Genomic DNA, 22,474 nt, shown 5'->3' with positions numbered 1-22,474 from the left:
GCCGATCCAGCTCTGTGTAGGGTCTTGGTCGAGCGGAATCGGATCTTCTGATGTCATGCGTACACTTCACACCAGCGCAAGGCCGGTCTCGAGGCAGGGCACCATTGTTTTTGATCCAAGAGTACCCGCGACTCCCCGGGTTCCCCTCAGATGTGTACGGTATTATGACGCAAAGATCCGATTCCGCTCGACCAAGACCCTATGCAGAGCTGGATCAGGCGTTGCACACTCTGGGGGGTTATGTACTCTTGCTATCATGCATATCACGGAGTAGTAAAATACTGGTATTTTACTACTCCGTGATGCATATTGTACAGCTACAAGTACAGTTGTGGAAAGTGAAATCCAGTCTTGTCAATCGAGTAGAGCTGTGCACGCTGCATGGTACATGTACAGTGTGCGCATATATGGTGCGTGGCTGCATAGCGCTGGAGCTGTTGGATTTCATTTGCCACCGCTGTACAATGTGTGGTGTGTGTGCGTGTGTGTGTGTGTGTGTGTGTGTGTCAAGTGTGCGTGCGTGCGCTCGTAATTTGTATGTGTGTTTTTAAAATAGCAGCCGTTGGCTGTGGCCTAGTTGCTATCCCATGTTTCATCCGGTCCCTGTTGTATGTCTCCTTGTGCACTCAGTGATATCCGCCCGCCATCAGGAATGCTATACAGTTTTAAATTGAATTGACTGTTCAACCATTTCAATCCTTGCGTCCCTGGCCCACGGTTCATCTACTCGGTTGTGGTTGTGATGCACTCCATGCATATGGATGTTGAGTCCTTCTTTGCCCACTGCCCTGCTGCTGTATGCTGTAGGCATCCGCGGTCAGCGTTGGCGAGTGCGGTCATGACTTAGATGCGCTATCCAGGGAAGTGGAGTCTCTGCGCATTCAAGTTGCGGAGGAAGAGAAGGGCCTTCACGAAGAGCGCCTGTTGAAGGTGGAAAGGCAGGCAGAGGAAGCCAGTGTCCTGGTTGGTACTCAAGCACCGCCCAATCCAGCACTTTCCACGGAGAAGAACGGTACTAATGGCAATTCAGAAGTAGCTGGTGAGTGGCGCGTTTTAATACTTTCGTTTGATATTGTGTGCTCAGCAGCTTGTCCCGGCTGCTGCTGCTGTTGTTGTTGCTGCTGCTGTTGCTGCTGCTGCTGCTGCTGTTGTTGATGCTGCTGCTGCTGCTGCTGCTGCTGCTGTTGTTGTTGTTGTTGTTGTTGTTGTTGTTTCAAATCTTTATTCTCACGATAGCCAGTTGCCAATAAGAGATTTGTTGTTGTTGTTGTTGTTGTTGTTGTTGTTGTTGTTGTTGTTGTTGTTGTTGTTCTTGTTCTTGTCAGCTTGTTGTTGGCCATGCACATTGGCTACATTGTATTGGGGTCCGGGTGGTAGGAACTGAATCTTTAATGGCCAGCACCGTGTATCCCACTTGATCGCTCACCCTCGCGCGAAGGTGGCTTAGTGTGGTCGCTGCCTACAGTACATGACTGTAGAGTGTAGACCACAGCAATACATACAGTCAAACCTCGTTAGGACGAACTTCAAGGGACTGAACGAATTTGTTTGTCTTATCGGGAGTTCTTCTTATCCAGATCTGACAAAAAATCTATACAGTATGCATATCATATGCATATAATATAGATTGTATTTACGTGAAGGTGCATGCTGTTGTACATGGGAAGCATTTTATTCTTAGCATAAGCCAGAAACAGGTAAGTACAATGGCAATGTGCAATGAATCACGACTGTGCTGAAAGTTCATACAACGCACTGATTATTTTTTCAAAACACGCTTGAAAGCAATTTGCACTGTACGTACGTACGATATGGCTTCGACTATTGCAAAAAAGAAGAAGAAAAAAGGCAGCCAGCGCGCGCTCGTGGACCGAAAGTTCGTACTACATGTACATGACCACACTGATTTTGTTCAAATCACACTTGAAAATAGTTCGTCTTCGCGAAAGTTCGCAGTACAGAAGTTCGTCGTAAACGAATAATTTTGACTTGAATTGATGCCTGGCCAATCATAGGATTGGCCCGTGTTCGTACTAATGGAAAGTTCACCTTATCAGTGTTCGTCCTAACGAGGTTTGACTGTACATCAGTATTATGTGCATCTGTGTGTTGACACCCTAGCCTGGTGGCATCCCAGTCCTTCCTGCCCATGCCTCAGCTGTATATACTGTATACCTCAATAACCTGCATGTTATTGATCACTATGCCGGCATTGCACCTTGATTGTGTGTTGTGATGGCCGTAGGCAAGGATTGTACAAGCAATGCGGTCGATGTCAAAGCTGAGGTGAAGGAGGGCGACGACGACGAGCAACAGGACGAGGAAGAGGGGATGGAAGTATAGGAGCGTGTGAAGCAAGAACACCCAAAAAGCCGGTCAGGGAGCAGTTCGTCTGATTGAGTTCATTGCCACATCCCTGTACGTTTTCCTATTCCAGCTGACCTAAGTGTGTGAAGCAGTGGAGGTATTCCCTGTGCAGCATGCAGTGGAAGTGCCACTGTGTGCTGCTGCTGCTCCAGTCAACACATTACACTCAAAGCAAACATGACAGACACTGCACCGTATCATTACGAGTAAGTGTTGAACCGAGTCGCACAGAGCAAAGCACCACACACCCGCGTGTGCTTTCCCGTGTGCTCCGTGAGTAAATATTGCCTGTACATCCGTGACTGATCATCTTCTTCTTCTGTCATGTGAAAAGTATTAATTAATTGTGTTTGGCTTTCCCCTTCTCTTGATGTTGTGCGCGCCTAAACTTCACTGCATGCAACGTGGTAGGATATTTTGTTTTATACTCATCTTGTGTAGATTTACAACAGGCTATCACCGTTGAATATTTTGTCGTTTTATCATTTGAGCTGGTCTCGACATTTCCCACTAGGACGTTTATCGCTGAACTTTAGTACATCAGTCTTTATTCCGTTTCTTCCTCGAATCCACTCCAAAGCTGTGTTTTCCATCTCTTTTTGGCTACTGCACATGTATACCACAGTGAGTCCAGCGTAGTGCATCTACACTGCACACTATACCCCAGTAAGGTTGACCAGTTGACTGTGTACATTGTATTGTATACGGGTACTCTGGATAGGAAAAGTATGGGTTGAAACAGGGAATAGTAAACAACCGTTTACCCCCTGTTTCTATTATCATCCTCCGAAGGGTCCATTGTTCTGAAGTGCTCATTATATTCCGGGCAACTAAGTTACTTGGCCGAGAACTGTGTACTGTTAGCTCAATTTTTGGATACGGTACACAGTAGCAAGCTTTTTTTTTACACGGTACAGTACCCATCCAAAAGTCAAGCCAACAGTACACAGTTCTCATGTGTGCAAGGGATGTGCAAGACAGTTCACAACTTCTCAGGCAAGTAATTTTAGAAAGTGGTCCGATTGTACTGTTACTGATGTATTCCACATTGCCAAGATATGCACAGACCGGTAGACAGCGCAAACATGTTACACATACCACAGTGGCTATGGCGCTACATAAGTGTAGGTGGACACTGAAGTACGAAATAGCACAATTATTGTCTTCATCTCGATGTGGGAGGAATATGGAAAATTGAAAATAAAGGCAAGCTGTACATTGACGAGTACCAGTGAGTTTGAAGTCTTGCAGTGGGGAAGCATTGGCAAGATAATAAGCTAAATTCCGACAGGATCTTGTTCTCAAACTTTAAAGAGATTGGCAAACAAACGCCAATAAAGCAGTCAGTCCTTGCACGAATAGTCTAGAATAGCATTCACAAATACACTTTTAGATCCGTTTGTAATTTCACTAGCCCAATACCATGTGCTGGGAGTAGCTGTCCCAAAGGCTAGCAGAGTTGGCCGCACCACTGCTACCTGAATGATTTGCACGGTTGGCGTATAGCGCAGATATTCGCAAAGAATGCTGCATGCAAGCCGCAGTATTGATTCTGCTGCGATAGCAAGCTCAGCTGTTCCAGAGCCGCCTCATCGCGCCTGCTCGGCTTCTTGCAACCAAACTGCTTCACATAGATCTGTCCACTGGATTTGTCCTCTTGGCAACCAAACTGCTTCCCATGGACCTGCCCAATCGATTTTTCACAGGGTTCTTGGCAACCAAGCTGCTTGGCATAGATCTGTCCACTGGATTCGTCAGAGGATTCTTGGATGTAATCAGCTGTGCACGGTGTTGCCTGTTCAGTTCCACTTGTACTCTCTTAGCCAATCCCAGATGTACGGCAAGTACAATACGGGTACTGATTGTCTACATCGCACACACTAAGTGGCTACTCATGCTGCCCTCTGTTGCCCCGGCATGCGTTCAACCAGATACAACAGCAACTCGTAACAGTATGAGACCAAGAACTTTCTCCTCTGAGATAAAACTGCAAGAACAAAAACTGTAAACTGCTTCCTACAGTTCAAAACTGACAACTCAAAAACTTCAAAGGCATGGAAGTATACATTCTAGAATGACCAAAGCGAGAGCGCAATCGCAGCCTGCGAGTATCCACAGGACTGTGCACAAATGCAAAGACGAGTGAATATATTACGACTAGATAGCATGGAGACAGCACATGCATCAAACGATACGCTACTTGAATCTCAGACAATGCAAAGGTTGAGACTGGCCTGCGGTAACAATAGTCAATACATCAGGCGCCAGCAGCATGCACTAGAATAAAAGGAACGAAACCTGAGTACAATGAAAGGTCATGCAAGATTCACCACAAGCTGGGAATATTCCAGAACATATCCCCCTTCACTCACGAGCACAGGGTCAGCAAACAAACTGTGACGAGTGAGTACTACTACGGTACTGTATGATGAAAGAAAAACTTCATAGGTTGAGAGAGAGAGAGAGAGAGAGAGAGAGAGAGAGAGAGAGAGAGAGAGAGAGAGAGAGAGAGAGAGAGTACTGTCACAGGGCTGCCTGTAGCACTTCAGATACACAAGGCACAAACTACTCGGTGTCCAGAATAGGTACTAGATGGTGGATAGACCGTCGGTAGATCTTGTCGCCGATCTTAATATCCACTACTCGGACGAGCTTGTCTGCACCAGGATGCACTGCTGTGACTCTACCCATGGGCCATGTTCCACGGGGAGTGTTTGATGTAAGACACAGCATGATGTCACCTACGGCTACATTGCGACCTTGACGTTGCCACTTACGACGGACATTCAACTAGGGAACATACTCATCTCGCCACCTGTTCCACACGTCTGCTACAAGCCGCTGAACATACAACCAACGTTTGCGTGGGTCTCTGCTGGGGTGCTCGTCTGCTTTCACTTCCAGAGCCATTGGTGGGTCGAGTCGTCCGACGAGGAAATGTGCTGGTGTTAGAGGCTGCAAATCAGCTGCATCGGCACTTACAACTGTCAGCGGGCGCGAGTTCATCATGCCCTCAACCTGGCACATAGCAGTCACTAACTCTTCATCTGTGACGTCCGCTTTCCCAAGTACTGCTGTGAGTCCGCGCTTAGCCGTCTTGATGAGGGATTCGAATACGCCGCCGAAATGTGGTGCTCTAGGTGGGTTGAAGCGCCATCGCACGCCATCACTGACCAGTCGCTTCTCGATCTTCTCCTTGTCCATGGCCCGGACGGCCTTGATACGTTACTATTTATTCGTGAAGACTTGGGAACAGAAACAAAACATGTCATGAGAAAGAACAACCGGAAAAAGAAGCACACTCAACTAATCTGTGTGTGTGCGTGCATGCAGTACAACTATGACGTAATGAATATAGATACACATCACGCCCCTTCGAGATGTTGCGAAACCTGTGACAGCAACATCTATCATAAATAAAACAAAATGAAGAATGAAAACAACAAAGCAGAGACAGCAGAAATTGACATTAGTGATCAAGAGTGTCAATCATAGGACTGTCCATGATGCGAACCAATGTTTAAACGCTGGGGTGGCTTGCGCTGACGTGCGCTGCGGCGGGACGGCGGCGGCGGGGAAGAGGCGTCAGCAGCAGCCGGTTGGACAACAAGCGGTGCAGGCACAAGTGGGCGATACGGACGCAGGAATCTGCGGTTCCGCCAATAAATGCGACCACTCGGCAACTTCACTAGGTAGTCCCGATGATTACCGACAGCAACAATGACCCCACGAATAGACCACTGCTTGGTGCGCGGATGCTGAACATCCACGTGGGTGCCGAGGCGGAGCTGCGGCAACGAGCGACGAGTTGACGACTTGTCTGTGACGGAATCGTCGGATGGCATGGCAGTCTCATCACGTGTCGTCGCTTTGGAGAGCCAGGATGAATCAAACTCCTTCCAATGTGCAATGACGAATGACTGGAGAGAGCGGCCATATAGGAGCTCAGCGGGGCTCTGACCAGAGGAGCCAGGTGTGTTTCGCCATTCCAGTAGCCCTCGGCGGAAGTCATCTGTGTCAAGATTGCCATTCACGGTTGTCTTGGTGATAAGACGCTTCATGGCTTTGACAGCAGCTTCGGCGTGCCCATTACTCTGCGGGTAGTGGGGAGAGGACATGACATGGTTTACCTGCCAGCGCTTACAAAACTCAGCAAACTTATGCGAGGAGAACTGGGGACCACCATCTGTACACAGCACAGCAGGAACACCAACATCAGAGAACCAGCGACGGAATGCGAGTATCACGTCATGCGATGAGGTGGTGCGGCCAGTACGCGCGACACAGGGCCAACCGGTCAAACGATCTGCATACACAAGGAAGTCGTGACCTTGACAAGTGAACAAATCGGCAGATGCACATTCAAACGGTAGTGTCGGGGTGCGGTCGTTCAGCAGGGGCTCAGCTGGCTGGGACGACTGGTGTTCGCGGCAAGCAGGACAAGAACGAACGAGTGTATCAATGTCCTTGGTGATACCGGACCAGTATACAAGCTGACGCGCACGAGACTTAGTACGCACTAGGCCTTGGTGTGAAGCGTGGAGGTTGTGCAATACCTGAGCACGCAATGATTCAGGAACAACAATGCGGTTGCCCTTCAACACAATGCCATGGTCGACGGAGAGATGCTCACGTCCATTCCAGTACGCACGTAACGGAGCAGGCAACTTCTGCTGGCGATCAGGGAATCCAGTCAAGATACACTCAATCAATGACTGGTACGTGGCATCTGCAGCTGCAGCTTCCCGCAGCTCTGCAACCTTGAGATTCGCATTCGGCTCAGTGTCCGAGTGCACCATGCAGATCTGAATGCTGCGGCAATGAAGCGACGGGGCTTCACCAAGCTCATCAGTGGTGGAAGGAATGCCAACAGGATTCCGGGACAGCGCATCGGCGAAGGCATTTTCAGAACCTTGTCGCCAAGATGCCTGCAGCTGATAGGCTTGGAGCTTGAGGCGTAATCGTAGAAGACGCGGGTTCTCGATCTGATCCAACGAATATGAGTTGATGATCGGAATCAGGGGCTTGTGGTCGGTGACTACTTCAAATGGCGCACCAGACAGGTAGATGCGGCATTTGCGCACGGCCCATACTACAGCGAGCATTTCCAACTCGATGACAGCATAACGGGTTTCAGCATCAGACAGGTAGCGGGATCCACACTGAATAATACGCCACTGATCATTCTGCTTTTGCCAAAGCACGAATCCGAGACCTCTTAGAGCGGATGCATCGGTTTCAAGCCGGAGGTCTTGACCAACTTGATAGAAAGCGAGAACCGGAGGAGACAAGAGAGCTTCCTGTGTCTGTTCAAACGCTGCAGTGTGGCTAGCGTCCCACATGAACTCACGGGAGGTCTTGAGCAGGCCACGCAGAGGATTGGTCAACTCGGCTAGATGTGGAGTGAACTCGCCACATTGGTTCACTAGACCGAGGAACGAACGGAGATCGGTTCTGTTGGCGGGTACTGGAAACTGGCGAATACCGGACGTCTTATCATCGTCGACGACCCAGCCATCAGGCGTGACGTTGTAGCCGCAGAAATGGATACGTTGCGTACCGAACACAAACTTGGCGGGGCTGAACGTGATACCATGCTCCCTGGCGCAGAGCAGAATCTCGCGCACGTGGCTGACATGCGACAGAAAGTCGTCGTCGTACGCTAGGCAATCATCGACTACCTTGCCGAGACGCGGGATGGCAGAGAACGCAGCATCAGTGCGCCGGTTGAACTCATCCCCAGCAGATATTAGACCCTGCGGGTTCCGTAGATAACGATATCTGCCGTACGGGGTGATAAACGTGGTGAATTCCTGAGCAGTGTCACTGAGAGGAATCTGCCAGTAGCCGTGCCTTGCATCGAGCTTCGTAAAGAACTTAGCAGAGCCAACTCCAGAGACAACGTCACGTGCCGTATGTACGGGATGCGCGGGACGACGGACTTGGTCGTTCAGCCGCTTGAAGTCAACTGTGAGGCGCTTCTCAGTGCTGCCCTTCTTGTCTACTATGACAATCGGATGGCACCATTCACTGGGCTCCGTCACTGGTTCAATAATCCCGTCGCTGACCATGCCGTCGAGCTGAGTCTTGATCTGGTCACGGAATGCATACGGTATTGGTCGAGCAGTGTGCACACAGGAAGGCTTAGAATCATGCTGTAGCTCAATTTCCATTGGCGGACCTTCCATTGGCTTCAGACCGGAATCCGAGAAAACGTCAGCGAACTCTTGCAGGAGCTGCTCACGTGTTCGCGCTAACTCAGCATCACTAGGATGAGCGCATGACGAAACAGCTGCACAGATCTTGGGTGAAGATGCACCCTCGTGTTCAGCGGTGAATTGGACTGGCCAATCAGGTGGGAGAAACTTCAGCGCACGCAATGAGGTATGAGAGAGCAGGGCATCGTGTAGACCCTTGTACACATGGATGACGGTTTCATGCTGCGTCTCACCGACTCGTAGAGTCGCACGTATCTTGCCCAGGTTGCGTAGCGGCTCACCGGTCACAGCCTGCACACAGTCGTGGTCGTCATCTAAGTTCTCGACGAACCCACCGATCTGCGTGAGGTGCTCCTCACCAATGGCATCAACGTCGCTGCCTGTGTCTGGTGTCCAGGACAGTTGGGATGGCTGATCCTCTGTTTGCAGCATGGTCGAAACAGGTACTGTGCGACGGTCCACGCGCGCACGCTGTAGCTTCAGCTGTCCAAGCTTGGCAGCAGAGCTAGTCTTCGGCTGTTTCTGGCTCTTGCACATTCGCTGAAAATGCCCAATGCCATGACAGGAGTTGCACTTCTTGCCCTTGGCAGGACATACAGATTTCGTGTGGTCAGAACGACCACAATTTGGACAAGTGGACTTGGTCGCACTTGACTTAGAGTCAGCTGGCTTGTGACGTTTCTGCTGCTTGTACGCCGACTGCTTGGCAGCACTTGCCTGGAGGCCAGGACTGGGCATGTGTGCCTTGGTGTGGTATGCTGCTTCCTCCGTCCGACAGAGGGTGACAGCCTGGTCAAGCGTGAGACCATGAGTTGCGAGCAACTTGTGTCGCGTCTCATCGTTCCGCACACCAATGACGACGCGGTCGCGCAGAGATTCCTCCTTGAGGGTACGGCCGAGGCCTTTGCACTGCGCACAGCAGCGAGCATCACACGTTCCACATAGGCTGTGTGACAAGAAGTCGCATGCACTTTGTAGTTCACACAGGGCTGTGTAAAACGCATCAAATGATTCTCCAGGTTGCTGGACACGCTGGTAAAACTCTATGCGGTCCAACAGTGGATTACGTTGCCGTCTGATATACGCCTGAATGCGCTCCAGCATCAGGTCGACGTCAGCTGAAGCTGGTATGCAGATAATATCCTCTCGGATAAAACGTCGCAGCTCCTCATCGAAACACTGACGGAGTGTTGCCACTCTGGCCTCACGAGCCTGGCTGGCCAAATGCTGGCAAACACTAAAATCTCTCCAGCTTTCAACGAAGGAGTGAAAATCAGCCAGCGTCGCAGACGACAATAGGTGTGGGCAGGAAACACTGTTCACTGGCCGTGGTGCTGAGGTCTGCGAGGTGGACTGAACTGGTGCTGAGGGCTGCGGAGTGAACTGAGGCTGCGATGGTGATAGCGACCTGCTCTGAACATTCTTGAACAGATCTTGCATCGCCTTATCACGAGCCTCAGCTGCACGCATCTGCTGCTCCATAAATTTCATCAGGACACCCATTTGAGATTCCTGCTGTCGCTCGGTCGCGGAGGACAGGTCAAATCCGGTATCGTCCTGTGATTGTTCCATTACGATTAGTCACTCGTCCACGAGTACGAACAAATACACTACTAAAATAATTCAACTGAGACAGAGTTTCGATCGCGGAAACTACTACTTCATACGGAAAAAAACAACTGGGCCCGTGCAAACACTACAAGGTGCGGACACAAGGCACGGACACAGGAAAGAACAAGTTCACTGCGCCATGATACGTTACTATTTATTCGTGAAGACTTGGGAACAGAAACAAAACATGTCATGAGAAAGAACAACCGGAAAAAGAAGCACACTCAACTAATCTGTGTGTGTGCGTGCATGCAGTACAACTATGACGTAATGAATATAGATACACATCAGGCCTCACGGAGTTCTCGCTCCGCGGCAGTGAAGTTGGTCCCGTTGTCGCTGACCATTTCAAGCGGGACACCACGGCGCTTTGTGAATCTCTCAAATGCTAACAGGAATGACTCAGTGGAGAGGCCATATGATACCTCTAGGTGACAGGCACGAGTCTCAAGGCATGTGAACAGGCACAGGTACCGCTTAGCCTGCGTCTTACCTCGGCCCTGCTTGGTCAGGAAGGGACCCGCGTAATCAACTCCTGTACGGCTGAACGGTTTCAACGAGCCTGCAACTCGGAAGTCTGGAATCTGGCCCATCATCTGGGACGCTGGCTCCGCACGGTTCTTACGGCAAGTGACGCAGTTGCTTCGAACGGCCTTGACTGTTGATGTTCCGTGAACAATCCAGTAGCGTTGTCGCAGATTGGCCAGAAGATGCTGTGGCCCAACTGCATGGAAGCACCGATGATCTTCCTGTTCGATTATCAGCTGGGTTACTCGGTGCTTTGCTGGTAGGATGACTGGGTGGCGTACGCCACTTGGCATGTTCTTTGTAGCTTGCAATCGACCTCCTACCGTCATCAGGGGTGACTCTGTTGCACTATCGAACTGGGGACAGAGAGGTGCCAGAGGATCCGATTTCAACATCGGTTGCCTAGACTGTAGACGATGGTATGCTGTACCATGGCAATCCTTCTGGGCAGTTGCAATCCAGTGCCGCTCTGCTACTGATACTTCGTCAGTGCTGAGAACTGGAACACTGATGGAGCGGGTGCCGCCAAGCTGTACTGGCACTCTCACTGGCGTGCTGGACGACTGGCTGTCCGATGCGGCATCCCCCTTCGCGGACTTGCTGTCACTGACTGCCTGCCGACAGTTTGCCACAAATCGCTTGCACCATGCTGTCACGCGTACCAGTCGTGACCATGTGCTAAAGCGACCCAGGATCTCGGAGGGTGGAGGGACGACTGCAACTAGCGCCGTCTTGAGCTGACCAGGCAGCGAGGATGTGCTGACTTCCTTCATCTGAGGCCACTCATCTGGCTGCTGGCGAAGAAACTGTGGACCGGACCACCACACTGCATCACGGCACAGTAATGCAGCAGACAAACCACGAGTACCTTTGTCTGCAGGGTTGTTCTTTCCGGGAACATGTCGCCACTGGTGTGCTCTCGTTGAGGTCTGGAGCTCAGAGATTCGGTTGCCAATGTCCACTTTGTAGCGCCGGCTGTGGCTTTGGACCCAGCCCAAGACGTTCATCGAGTCCGTCCAAAATGTGTGAGCTGACACTGGGATACCGATGGATTCAGCGACGAGATGACTAACGCGAACGCCAAGCACAGCTGCTCTCAGTTCAAGCTGCGGGATCGTCTGTCGCCTCACTGGTGCCGGCTTCGCTTTCGACATCGCTAGCGTTATTCGGGTGGTACCGTCTGGGTAGCTGGCTCTGACATACACAGCGGCTGCTATCGCCCGATCTGAGGCGTCGGAGAAGCAGTGCACGGAAAGACTGGCGTCTTCGGATGGCTGTTGTGGATCCTTGAAACAGCGGCTGATCTCCAGGTTACTCAGGTCTGGGAGGCCTTGGAACCAACCCTGCCACTTGACGACTTGTTCCTTTGGCAGCAGGTCGTCCCATCCCTGTCCCAGCAACCAGGCATCCTGCAGGAGTACCTTAGCCGTGATGACGTATGGCGAGATCAGGCCACGCGGATCGAATATGGAGGCCAGGCCGCGCAACACAGAGCGTCGGGTGAATGTCGTGATGTCCTTCATTTGATGCTGGAAGGTGAAGGCATCCTTCTCGGCGTTCCAACTGACGCCGAGAGTCTTGACAGTTGGGAGGCTGGTGTCACTGTCCACATCTCGGACGACATCAGGTGACCTATCTTCCTCTGGTATGGTGTTCATCACTTCAGCTTTGTTCGACAGCCATTTTCGCATGTGAAAACCGCCCTTGGCAAGTAGCTGCTGCGTTTGCTCTCTGGCCTGGATGGCACGCTGTGTGGATGGTAGTGATGACAGCATGTCGTCAACGTAGAGGTCTTTGCTTAGGCACTGCACGACGTCAGAGTCGTACTCATCACCGTGGTGCTTGATGACCTCTTTCACCGCTCGTCCTGCCAGATACGGTGACGCCTTAGCGCCGAAGAGCACACGGGTGAACTGATACACCTGCACTTGGCCATTGTCATCATACCACAGAAAGCGATGATAGCGCTGGTCACGTTCCGCCAGTTTGACTTGGAGGAACATCTCCGACACATCACCAACAAGCGCAACTGGTTCCAGTGAGAATCGGATCAACACACTGGTCATGTCGTTTTGAAGTGCAGGACCTGTAAACATCTCATCGTTGATGGAGTGTCCATCCCAGCGGGCTGCACCGTCAAATACTATTCTCACTTTTGACGTGGATTTATCTGAGCGTACTACCGGGAAATGGGGTAGGTACCACTGGTCGTTGCCGTCTTTGGCTATCTCATCCGGGTCCACGCGTCTCACGTAACCCTTGGCAATGTGTTTCTGCATAACGTCAGAGTACTGCTGCTTCACGGCTGGCCGTGACTGTAGCGAGCGTTGTAGACTGCGGAGCCGCTGCTCAGCCTGAGCTCTGTTGGACCTGACACGTGGCTTACCGCTGTCATTGACCCATGGGATTCGGACAGTTACCCGGTTGCCGTTGCAGCTGATTGATTGGCTCGTGAGCTCCTCCGCTCTTCTGTCATCGGGTGAAGGCGTCTCCTCTAGTGGGTTATCTGTGCCCGCCGACTCATCTCGCCAGAACTTCTCTACTAGCTCGGTCAGCCCATCAGTTAGCACTGTGTCAGTAGCTGGTGTAGTAGCTGTGATTGCACGAGTGGTGTCGACTCCTGTACCAATGCACACCCACCCGAGAGGAGTTCGTCGAGCAATGGGCGCTCTTGCTGTTTCTGCTCGCCGTTCTTCTAGAGTAGCATGAAGCTCGATGGCATTCAGGCCGATAAGCGCGTCGATCTGACTGCCCTTGATGGATGGGAAGTCAATATCACTGAGATGCGGCCAGCTGCTCTTGTGCTGATTCCAGTTCACTGCCGGTAATGGCACGGTGACGGTGGGCAGAACCCAAGCTTCAAGCTTGTTCATGGTCTTGTCGCCCAGAGCCGCCACTTGGATCTGTACATGCTCACGTCTTGCTGCGGTCTGCTTGCCGCCTACTCCGGAAGTGACGAGCTGCCGCTTGGGTCCACGCACATTGAGGGCTGTTGCCACGGACTGCTGGACATAACTCGTGGACGATGCTGGGTCCAGGAGTGCATTACCTTGGAGGCTCACACCATTGTGTCGGAATACAACAGGCACAACCATGAATGACTCGCCACTGTCAATCTCTGGCTGATGACTTGCGCAATGTGTTGTAGCAATCTTGGCAGGACCGCCACTGCTGGCCGAAGCTGCGTTGGCCTTGATTGCGGCATTTGATGGGTCTGCAGCGGAATCCGAGCGTCGGATGTTGTAGTGTAGCATGTCATGATGCGTGCGGCTGCACTTTGAACAGGGTTGCCTGGTACAAGTCTTTGCGCGATGATTGAGACCGAAGCATAGGGCGCAGACATCTGGCTTGGACTTGATGACTTTCCATCGGTCCCTGACCTCCATCTTAATGAAATCGGGGCAGCGGTGGAGCTGATGCGCCTTGCCACACGAGGGGCAGCTTCTGTCGGCACCTGCATCCTTGCTAGTTGCCACAAATGTTCGTTCAGACTTTGTAGCACTCTGCTTCGACCATGATCTTGCTGGTGCTGGTGCTGAGGCAGTGACTTCTGTCGACCGGAGTCGTTCATCGGCACGGCGTAGTGTGTTGACGCGTCTGAGGAGCCACTGTGTTAGCTGGTAAATATCACAGTCAGCATCGTCATACTTCTCCATGTACCTAAGCAACAGCGATTTCGGCAACTTCTGCGTAACCGATAGGTACAACTCACGGCCCGGTGTTACTGCACACATCTCCATATTCATGAGCATCGTCCGGAGTCTGAGGACAAACTTGGCAAAGTTGTCGTCTGACTCTTTTAGCTTCGGCCACTGCAAAATCTCCTTCTCTTGGCGCTCAACAGTGCGATTGTCGCCGCCATACCATGCATCTAGCTCCCTAAGGATGGTGTGGTAGGCTCCTGGACCGTCAAGCACGCCATCAACAAGGTCGCTGGCCGTGCCATGCATGAGACACTCACGCAGTTGTGCAAGTTTGTACGCTTCAGTCGTTAGTGGATCTTCGTCAACAACGCGGCGAAAGTTCTGCTTCCACCGGTCGTAGTCACTAGTCTTGCCAGAGAACTTTGGTAGCTCCAGTGGCTTCACGTGAAAGCTGAAACTAGCAGGGTGTAGTGTCTGCAGTTGAGGTGGATAGGGCATGAAGGACTCTGCTTGCGGGTTTAGCACCTGCTTGGAGTGTTCTTGCACTGCCACTGGTGTTGGTGGCTGCTGTTTGGCCACTGCTGTATGCTTCTGTGGTGTATGCCATGGTGGTGTTGCATTCAGCATTGATACTGCCTTCTTGTTACTGCCAGGCAGTCTTGATTGTACTGCTGCACTGCTTATTGCTGGCTGTACAGGCACTGCATTACTAGCTGCCTGTATGGACACTGTAGTACGTCCTACAGGCGCACCACTGGTCATTGACTTCTTGGCTGGCACTACTGACAGCACTGTACTGGTCACAGACTTTTGAGCGGGCGCGCGCATGAATGCTTGCACCACTGGCCCCAGGGCAGGCACGCCAAACGCATTGACACTACATGTACTTGACTGAGCTGGGCTGTCTTCCGCCACACCTAATACAGCCACAGGTTGTGTGGGCGCATTCACAGTACGAAACGTACCTTGCAAACTCCTTGGCTTGCCGTGGTCGCGTTGTCCGTTCACTCCACCGACATCACTCATCGTTCTGAAGTGCTCACGCGGTGGTAATACGAATTTTCGACCAGGTCCGGCCAACTTGTCGTGCTCAGCAAGACTCTTGGCAGTCAATATTGCCCTGCCACTGGATGCAGCGTTTCCAGTCTCTGATTTGCGAGACGACACTTTGCTCCCTGACCCGGATCGTAGTGCAGCTGCAGATTCAGCCTCGGCTCTTCGAACCTCCAGTTCCCTCTGCACCAAACTTGTCTCACGAGCCAACTTGCGTGTCTCGGCTTCCTCCTCCAGCTCAGCGATTTGCCTTGCAGCCTCAAGTTCTACACGAAGCATCTCTGCACGAAGTGACGCCTGCGACGCAGCAGTTCCTGAAACTTTCGAGGGCGCATGTCCTGCAGAGCTCACGCTGTCCGGAACGTCACTCCAGTTATCAAACCCGTATCTGCTCGGCGGTCTCCCTTTGGTAGACCGCGAGCTCCGTCTACACTCAGCGCCTGGGACTTGCTCGTCGTCGCGCAGGACTTCTTGGATCTGGCTCTGAGATCCGGCTCGAATAGGACCACTATGGCTACTCATGCTGCCCTCTGTTGCCCCGGCATGCGTTCAACCAGATACAACAGCAACTCGTAACAGTATGAGACCAAGAACTTTCTCCTCTGAGATAAAACTGCAAGAACAAAAACTGTAAACTGCTTCCTACAGTTCAAAACTGACAACTCAAAAACTTCAAAGGCATGGAAGTATACATTCTAGAATGACCAAAGCGAGAGCGCAATCGCAGCCTGCGAGTATCCACAGGACTGTGCACAAATGCAAAGACGAGTGAATATATTACGACTAGATAGCATGGAGACAGCACATGCATCAAACGATACGCTACTTGAATCTCAGACAATGCAAAGGTTGAGACTGGCCTGCGGTAACAATAGTCAATACATCAGGCGCCAGCAGCATGCACTAGAATAAAAGGAACGAAACCTGAGTACAATGAAAGGTCATGCAAGATTCACCACAAGCTGGGAATATTCCAGAACACTAAGTCAGTTGCCTCTGTAGCTCTTTTTCTTTCTTCATTGCAGCTGCTATGTGTACGTCATGTCATCCATTAGCATGTGATAACAGACGGAGAGTGAACTCATATCCCAACATGCAGAACTGCAGGTTCAACAGGAAGAAAGAGAGAATGCAACAGCATCAGAAAATAAATCTGCTCAACTTCATCTGAACTGGCAGCGGACAACAAAACAAAACAACGCAGCAACAACAGCAAGAACAACAACAACAACCATCGCGAGAATAAAGAATTCAAACAACAACAACAACAACAACAACAACAACAACAACAACAACAACAACAACAACAACAACAACAACAACAACAACAACAACAACAACAACAACAACAGCAACAGCAGCAGCAGCAGCAACAGCACAACTCTACATTACAACTTACAGCGTTGGATATGAATGACCGGAGTAACACCGCTGACAGCCCATGAAACAATCCTCTGGGACCTTCCGTAGCCATCTGATTCAGCAACAAGGAATAAAGCATCACAAACCCCGATCAGCTAACGCCTGTACACAACATAGTCAAGCATTATCCTCAATACGATCCTTCTTCGCAAGTACAATCCCATTCTGGACAACAGTCAGAGGTAAAACACCTGGCACTGCACTAAACATGGTCTCTGGTCTGGTTCAAAAACCGAAACTGGGGGACCGCAGCCATTCACACGGAGGACAATGGCAGTCGCACCAAAAGAAAGCATACACGATGCACAGCGACATGGCACCACCACTGCACCAGTGTTAATGCTAGGGGAACAAGACACCACGTCTCTGGACTGATCAAAGCATTACTCCACTTTGCTTCTGGATGCTTTAGCACTGAAAGAAGAACAGCTAACAAGTCTCTGCGCTTACCAAATCACGCAAGGCATCACGTGCACCTCTGGGATACATCCCTGGTGGCGCTGCAGGACAACATGGACGCAAACACAGCGAAGGGCATCAATAACAACATGGGCACGTGTACACACACACACACACACACACACACACACAGCCAGGGGCATGGATATTCGGGCTAAGCCGCCTGACCTGGTCTGAAAGTGTTTTTTTGTCCAGATCTCGCGACTGACACAACACACAGACAACGCAGTGAGCACAGCTGACCTGTTTGTACACGTGATTTCAGTGTGTCCGGTGCAATCGACAATGTCCAGTCCACCATTCCAGCCAGTCCACCAGCAAGCATGATGGTGCCAGCTTGGGACAGCTTGCTACTGTTGCCGCTGATGCTTCCACCGGTGTCCTTCTCATTGCTGCTGTCGCTGCCGCCCATAGCATTCCTCAGCGAGTAGTAGGTTAGAATGTAAGCACCACCCGTTGGAACATCTGTACACGGACACCACACGTGCATGCATGCACACACAAACACACGTACACACGTGCACGCACGCACACACACACACACAAACAACAAGCATAGGTTGGCCTGCATAGCACAGTTACTTGAAGACAAGAAAACATGATAATCACGTCTTCAATGGACTACGTCCTGTGAAGTTTCCCCGTATGCATGCACACTGACAAACATATCCGAACACGCCTAAACATAAGTAAACACAGTGGCACACACACACACACACACACACACACACACACACACACACACACACACACACACACACACACAGAGTGACACACATACACACGTGCACGCACACACACACACACACACACACACACACAACACGTACGCAGACAGACCTCTTACAGCTGTGATGCAGGCGCCTCGGTAGAACCCAGAGAAGCCCTCTTGCCGAACAATGGTCCGTGCACAGTCCCAGACATTGTGCAGTTGTGATCTACTGCTGTTTTGCTGTCTTGTCTACCCATGTACACACGCATGTACCGCACAGACAGGAAATACAAGAGAAGAAAAGGAAGTTGCCGCATTGCCAGGAGTAAACAATTCATCCCCTGTACTCTCATATTGATCAAGAATAAATTGTATACCAACCGCAAACTAAATTCAACTAAAAGAGAAGTGGTGAGCACACATGCTCTTTCCCTGGACACTACACATTCACACCTCAGTTTACTGTATCATTATAGACGTTTTGGAAAATTGCCATCATCAGGATAGTCAACTCATACTTTTTAACCCTTTAAGAGCCACAGGAAATTTTCAAAATTCTGCATTTTTTCGTGTTCCTCGGATCATAGCTTCAGTTCTACTCGCTCAATCCTCACAATCTAGGGCTTCCTGGAACGGTCTCCGCGAGAGGAAGAGAATGAGGTCGATCATGATAGCCAGCACACCGTCTATCCAGCGCTAGATCGCAGCGACAGTTCGAAAAATGCCCCAAATGCGTCCAATTGCATCCCGCTCCAGATATTTCATTTTACTCGATCGTGGAGCTCCGAATTTTTCGCTGTGTACTCTTGACAATATCAACAGTGAAACCCGTGCAAATTCGAGTAAACCAGCGTGATGAAAAGTCTCAAAATTCTCAATACTAAAGTTGCACTGCGCGCTTTTGAAATTGCCGCGATCGCGGCTCAACTTACGAGTGATTTATCTCAGGAACCGTTGCTCACAGCGCTTCACGGATTGTTTTTCCCGACAGGTGAGAGTTTTCCCTTCGCCCTGGATATTTCGATCGAAGGATTTGAGCGAGATTGAACTGAGTTACGATCTTTTGAAGTTTTGCATTTGAATGCGTCGTTTACGACGCATTCAAGTATGGGGCGGCTCTTAAAGGGTTAAGACATGGAGAATGGAGGCAAACATACACTCACCTGCAAGATACATTTGATACGCTCCGCAGGTGTATGGACCAAAACAAGAAAGCAGCCGCCGACACACCCTGATAGAAACGATTCAGTCTTCCTAAAGCAGAAAATACATACACACACCAGACACACACACCAGACACACAGACACACACACACACAAACACGCACACACACGCGCACACAGACACACACAGATCAGTTTGTGGGCCAAGGCACTTGAAAGGCACATTCTTCTTTTTCTCGCGAAGATCGCAGCCTTCAAGGCATCATACCTGAGGTACGAATGTTTTAGTGTATGCATGTCCATCAATCCCTAGCGATCGATACAAGCACGCACGGATGGTAAAGGGTTAACTGGTATTACAAATTTCCCAATAAATCTTACGACATGTCCTCTTGAGCTTTGCCGAAAAGAGATCTGCCAACAGCTAAGCCCATGAAGAAAGAGGCATTGGATGGAACAGCAGCTAGCATAGGGGGTACAAGACCCTTGAACAGACCAGCCACACCCTGAAGAAGCACACCCACGTATATGCACATGCACACATACACACAGACACACACAGACACACACACACAACAACAACAACAACAACAACCATGAAAAAAGGTGAGCAGCAGGCGAGGTATGCAACGTAGGTACATTATCTTAGTAGGATGCACAAGGTGCAGTGGGAATACGCCAAGTTTGCGCGTGCCATATCTCTCAAGGACAGTCAGATAATTATTGGACAAAACTGAACCTTATACCAGTGTACTTTACAAGAGTTCAGTACAACAGGCATGAGATCAGATACTGATATAGAGCCAGGTGGCTGATGTCATCTTACCTCATGGCGTATGGTCTGCATGCCACAGTCAGCAAGACCAGTGAATGTGCGCTGACCCAGGGCTGGAGCCCGGTACATTGTCTGCAGTCGCACCTGAGCAGGTCAAGACCCACAACGTCCCATCCCAGTACAGTGCATACATGCAAAACATATACACAGACACACACACATACGCACATTCAAACACACACACACAGTCATTCACCTACCGGGGTGTAACCTGTGCATTCCTGTTGCCAGAAAACACCTTTAAATTTGTATCACTTCGTAAAAAAAACGGAACTTGGAAGTAGCGACTTCAGCAGTAAAAGTACACGAAGTAGGTTGTGGAGCTCATGCTTCTTGCCACATTACTTGACAATTGACTGACTCATGAGTCATGACTGACATGCAGAGCACATGAGGAGCACGTCTAACCTTCCACTCAGCAAACCTCCACAATACCAGTGTTTGGGGGACTTCACCCCTCATCCGCTGAGCTTGAGTAGGGTAATGAAATTTGTGCTCCAGGAACATTACATTTTACAGTGCTTCACCAGCCAAAACCATCACTAAGGATGCAATCATACTGCGACACATCGATTTTAGCGCGACAAACACCTCGTGAGGCCCCCGGTAGCACCTTGAATCAGAGTCGCTCATGGTGTGGCGAGAAACAGATGTCGAGAGCCATTAGCTATTCCCAAAATCATCACCTCCAACGACTAGTTGCATACCCGCGTGAGTCAAGTGTCAAGTAACCCAGTGGGAAATATGAGCACCATATGTAGGACTGGTAGGAGCAACCAACTTTGTCTCCTATCACTGCCGAAGACGCTATTTCTAAGTTTGTATTGTTGTCTCTCACTTGGTGGTAAGTAGTTGGAGGTGGCAGCGTTGTGAATAGCTAATGGTTCTCGGCACCTGTTTCGCACCACTCCATGAGCAATTCTGATCCACGCTGTCACCTGGGGCCTCATGAGGTGTTTGTCACGCTAGAACCGAAGCGTCACTGTAAGATTTTGTACCCCTCGTGATGTTTCGCCTGGTGAAGTGCTATATGTAGTGATCCTGGAGCACAACATTTCATGTGCCTACTCAAGCTCAGTTGATGAGGGCCAAAATAGTAAAATACTGTGTGCTGAGCAGAGAGTGGTGCTTTCTTGCAGGCTTGCCTAGTGAAAGGTTCGATGTGCTCCTCGTGTGCTCTGAATGGCAGTCTTGAGTCAGTCAAGTGTCAAGTAAGTTGGCAGGAAGCGCGAGCTCCACATAGGAGCAGTGACCTTCGTCTTGGTAAGGAATGTGTGCGTGTGCAACCAAGGTCTGGGATACAGCCTTTTGTGTGTGATGGCATCGTGCTATAAAGTTATAGTTAGTCTGGGGGAACCCCCACCCGCTTGATGTTTCCTGGCTAGTGTCCTGCCAACACATGGCCAGACTACTGGTATAATCATGATACGCGAGTCTCATTGCAGTATGCAGCACTCTTGTAATGTTACGTACAAAGGCCATTTTACGTAGCCGTCACACTCTGCGACTCATCAATCATCATGTACATCCTCTGCAGCACATGAAGTTAAAAGTTGATCGCAGAGCCAGTCCCGCACATCTCAGATGCCTGATTATATTCACAGAGACCCATTAGTAGCTGGCCTATCGATAGCTATAAAGAAAGTTGTGCGGTTGCATTTGCAAGTTTCAAGTTTGGATCGATGTGATCGTGCAAATTGCGCGCGGCGCATGCTCAGTCAGGCGCCAAAGGGTTTAAGTACATGGCAAATAATTATCAAATTTTGATACACAAAATGAAAATTGGAAACTGTGATGCATTGTACATGTACCATAATGTCAGCCACCATAGCCAGCACGTTGATACAGCAAACCTACACGTTTGTACTGTGCGCAGATTGAGTTCCTCACCTTTATGGTATCAAATGGATGGCCAGACGCAACTGAGAACACCCCACCGATTGCACCCGCGGTGAAATGGTGCAGCTTATTCTCGTTTGTTGACGATGCAGACATGATCAAGACGGACTGGGTTCTTTGTATAGGCAGTAGTTGGCAACTGTATATTATACAAGAAAAAAAAGCTTGCTTCAGTTTTGTGCTGGATCCAAATGATGGGTAATATTAAAGTGTATAGTGTGGCCTGTGGACAGCTCGTGCATTGCACTAGATAGTGACCAATACCATTCCGATGAGGAAGCCAACAAAACAGTTACACTTGATTACCTACCTGTTCAGATTTGGAGATTGAATTCCATTACATGGGAAGCCATCCTGGATGCATGATTGTGTTTTATTCTATTCTACAAAATCGTAGTCAGGTCACCATACTGCTTGAAATTCACTTCAGCTAGCAACAACGAAAGCAAGCTCAAAAAAAGCCACCCAGGTGATTACAAAAATGTGAAACACCAACATGCAGTGAGTTCTAGTAATTCTGCTGATTTGAGATTTGAAGAGGAAGTACAAGTACGAGACGAGT

At 50.1% G+C, this 22,474-nt stretch overlaps 4 protein-coding genes across 5 annotated transcripts in view; 1 reads left to right on the top strand and 3 right to left on the bottom strand.

The window, feature by feature from the left end:
* LOC135813954 (BRISC complex subunit Abraxas 2-like) overlaps window positions 1–3,058 on the top strand; it is a 9,302-nt gene extending 6,244 nt beyond the window's left edge. Inside the window, exons 9-10 of the mRNA XM_065326999.1 lie at window positions 808–1,039; window positions 2,246–3,058. Of these exons, the coding sequence (XP_065183071.1) occupies window positions 808–1,039; window positions 2,246–2,343 (330 nt within the window). The 3' untranslated portion in view covers window positions 2,344–3,058. The remainder of the gene's footprint in view (window positions 1–807; window positions 1,040–2,245) is intronic.
* Window positions 3,059–3,438: 380 nt separating this feature from the next.
* Window positions 3,439–22,465, bottom strand: LOC135813953 (mitochondrial carnitine/acylcarnitine carrier protein-like). 2 transcript variants are annotated; one of them, XR_010553143.1, is made up of 11 exons: window positions 22,223–22,465; window positions 21,904–22,051; window positions 20,005–20,097; window positions 19,560–19,684; window positions 19,178–19,268; window positions 18,143–18,263; window positions 17,546–17,767; window positions 17,294–17,343; window positions 16,821–16,895; window positions 16,409–16,522; window positions 3,439–4,253 (listed from the first exon to the last, which is right to left on the bottom strand). XR_010553143.1 is itself a non-coding variant. In XM_065326997.1 (10 exons), the coding sequence occupies exons 2-10, from the start codon at window positions 22,006–22,008 to the stop codon at window positions 16,466–16,468; spliced, it is 939 nt and encodes a 312-aa protein (XP_065183069.1). In that variant the 5' UTR covers window positions 22,009–22,051; window positions 22,223–22,465; the 3' UTR covers window positions 16,001–16,465. The 2 variants fall into 2 exon arrangements, 1 of the variants encoding a protein (XP_065183069.1); XM_065326997.1 differs by lacking the exon at window positions 3,439–4,253 and having other exon boundaries at window positions 16,001–16,522.
* Window positions 5,853–10,157, bottom strand: LOC135813371 (uncharacterized protein K02A2.6-like). Its single transcript, XM_065326470.1, has one exon. It carries the CDS (start codon window positions 10,155–10,157, stop codon window positions 5,853–5,855), a length of 4,305 nt encoding a protein of 1,434 aa, XP_065182542.1.
* On the bottom strand, window positions 10,484–15,943 carry LOC135813370 (uncharacterized). Its single transcript, XM_065326469.1, has one exon. The coding sequence runs from the start codon at window positions 15,941–15,943 to the stop codon at window positions 10,484–10,486; it is 5,460 nt and encodes a 1,819-aa protein (XP_065182541.1).
* Window positions 22,466–22,474: the final 9 nt, after the last annotated feature.

This window comes from Sycon ciliatum, chromosome 4, assembly GCF_964019385.1.
Source record: "Sycon ciliatum chromosome 4, ocSycCili1.1, whole genome shotgun sequence".
Taxonomy (NCBI): domain Eukaryota; kingdom Metazoa; phylum Porifera; class Calcarea; order Leucosolenida; family Sycettidae; genus Sycon; species Sycon ciliatum.
The sequence above is the reverse complement of the archived record's forward strand: the minus strand, read 5'-3'. Positions and strand labels throughout refer to the sequence as shown.

What these genes read in the sequence shown, in the direction of transcription:
- LOC135813371 (XM_065326470.1), bottom strand. Translation starts at nt 10,157, where the DNA reads ATGGAACAATCACAGGACGATACCGGATTTGACCTGTCCTCCGCGACC.
- LOC135813953 (XM_065326997.1), bottom strand. Translation starts at nt 22,008, where the DNA reads ATGTCTGCATCGTCAACAAACGAGAATAAGCTGCACCATTTCACCGCG. An exon ending in TGCAGACCATACGCCATGAG is followed by an intron (nt 19,685 to 20,004) that starts GTAAGATGACAT and finishes GTGCTTCTTCAG; the next exon opens with GGTGTGGCTGGTCTGTTCAA. An exon ending in AAAGCTCAAGAGGACATGTC is followed by an intron (nt 19,269 to 19,559) that starts GTAAGATTTATT and finishes TTTCTGCTTTAG; the next exon opens with GAAGACTGAATCGTTTCTAT.
- LOC135813370 (XM_065326469.1), bottom strand. Translation starts at nt 15,943, where the DNA reads ATGAGTAGCCATAGTGGTCCTATTCGAGCCGGATCTCAGAGCCAGATC.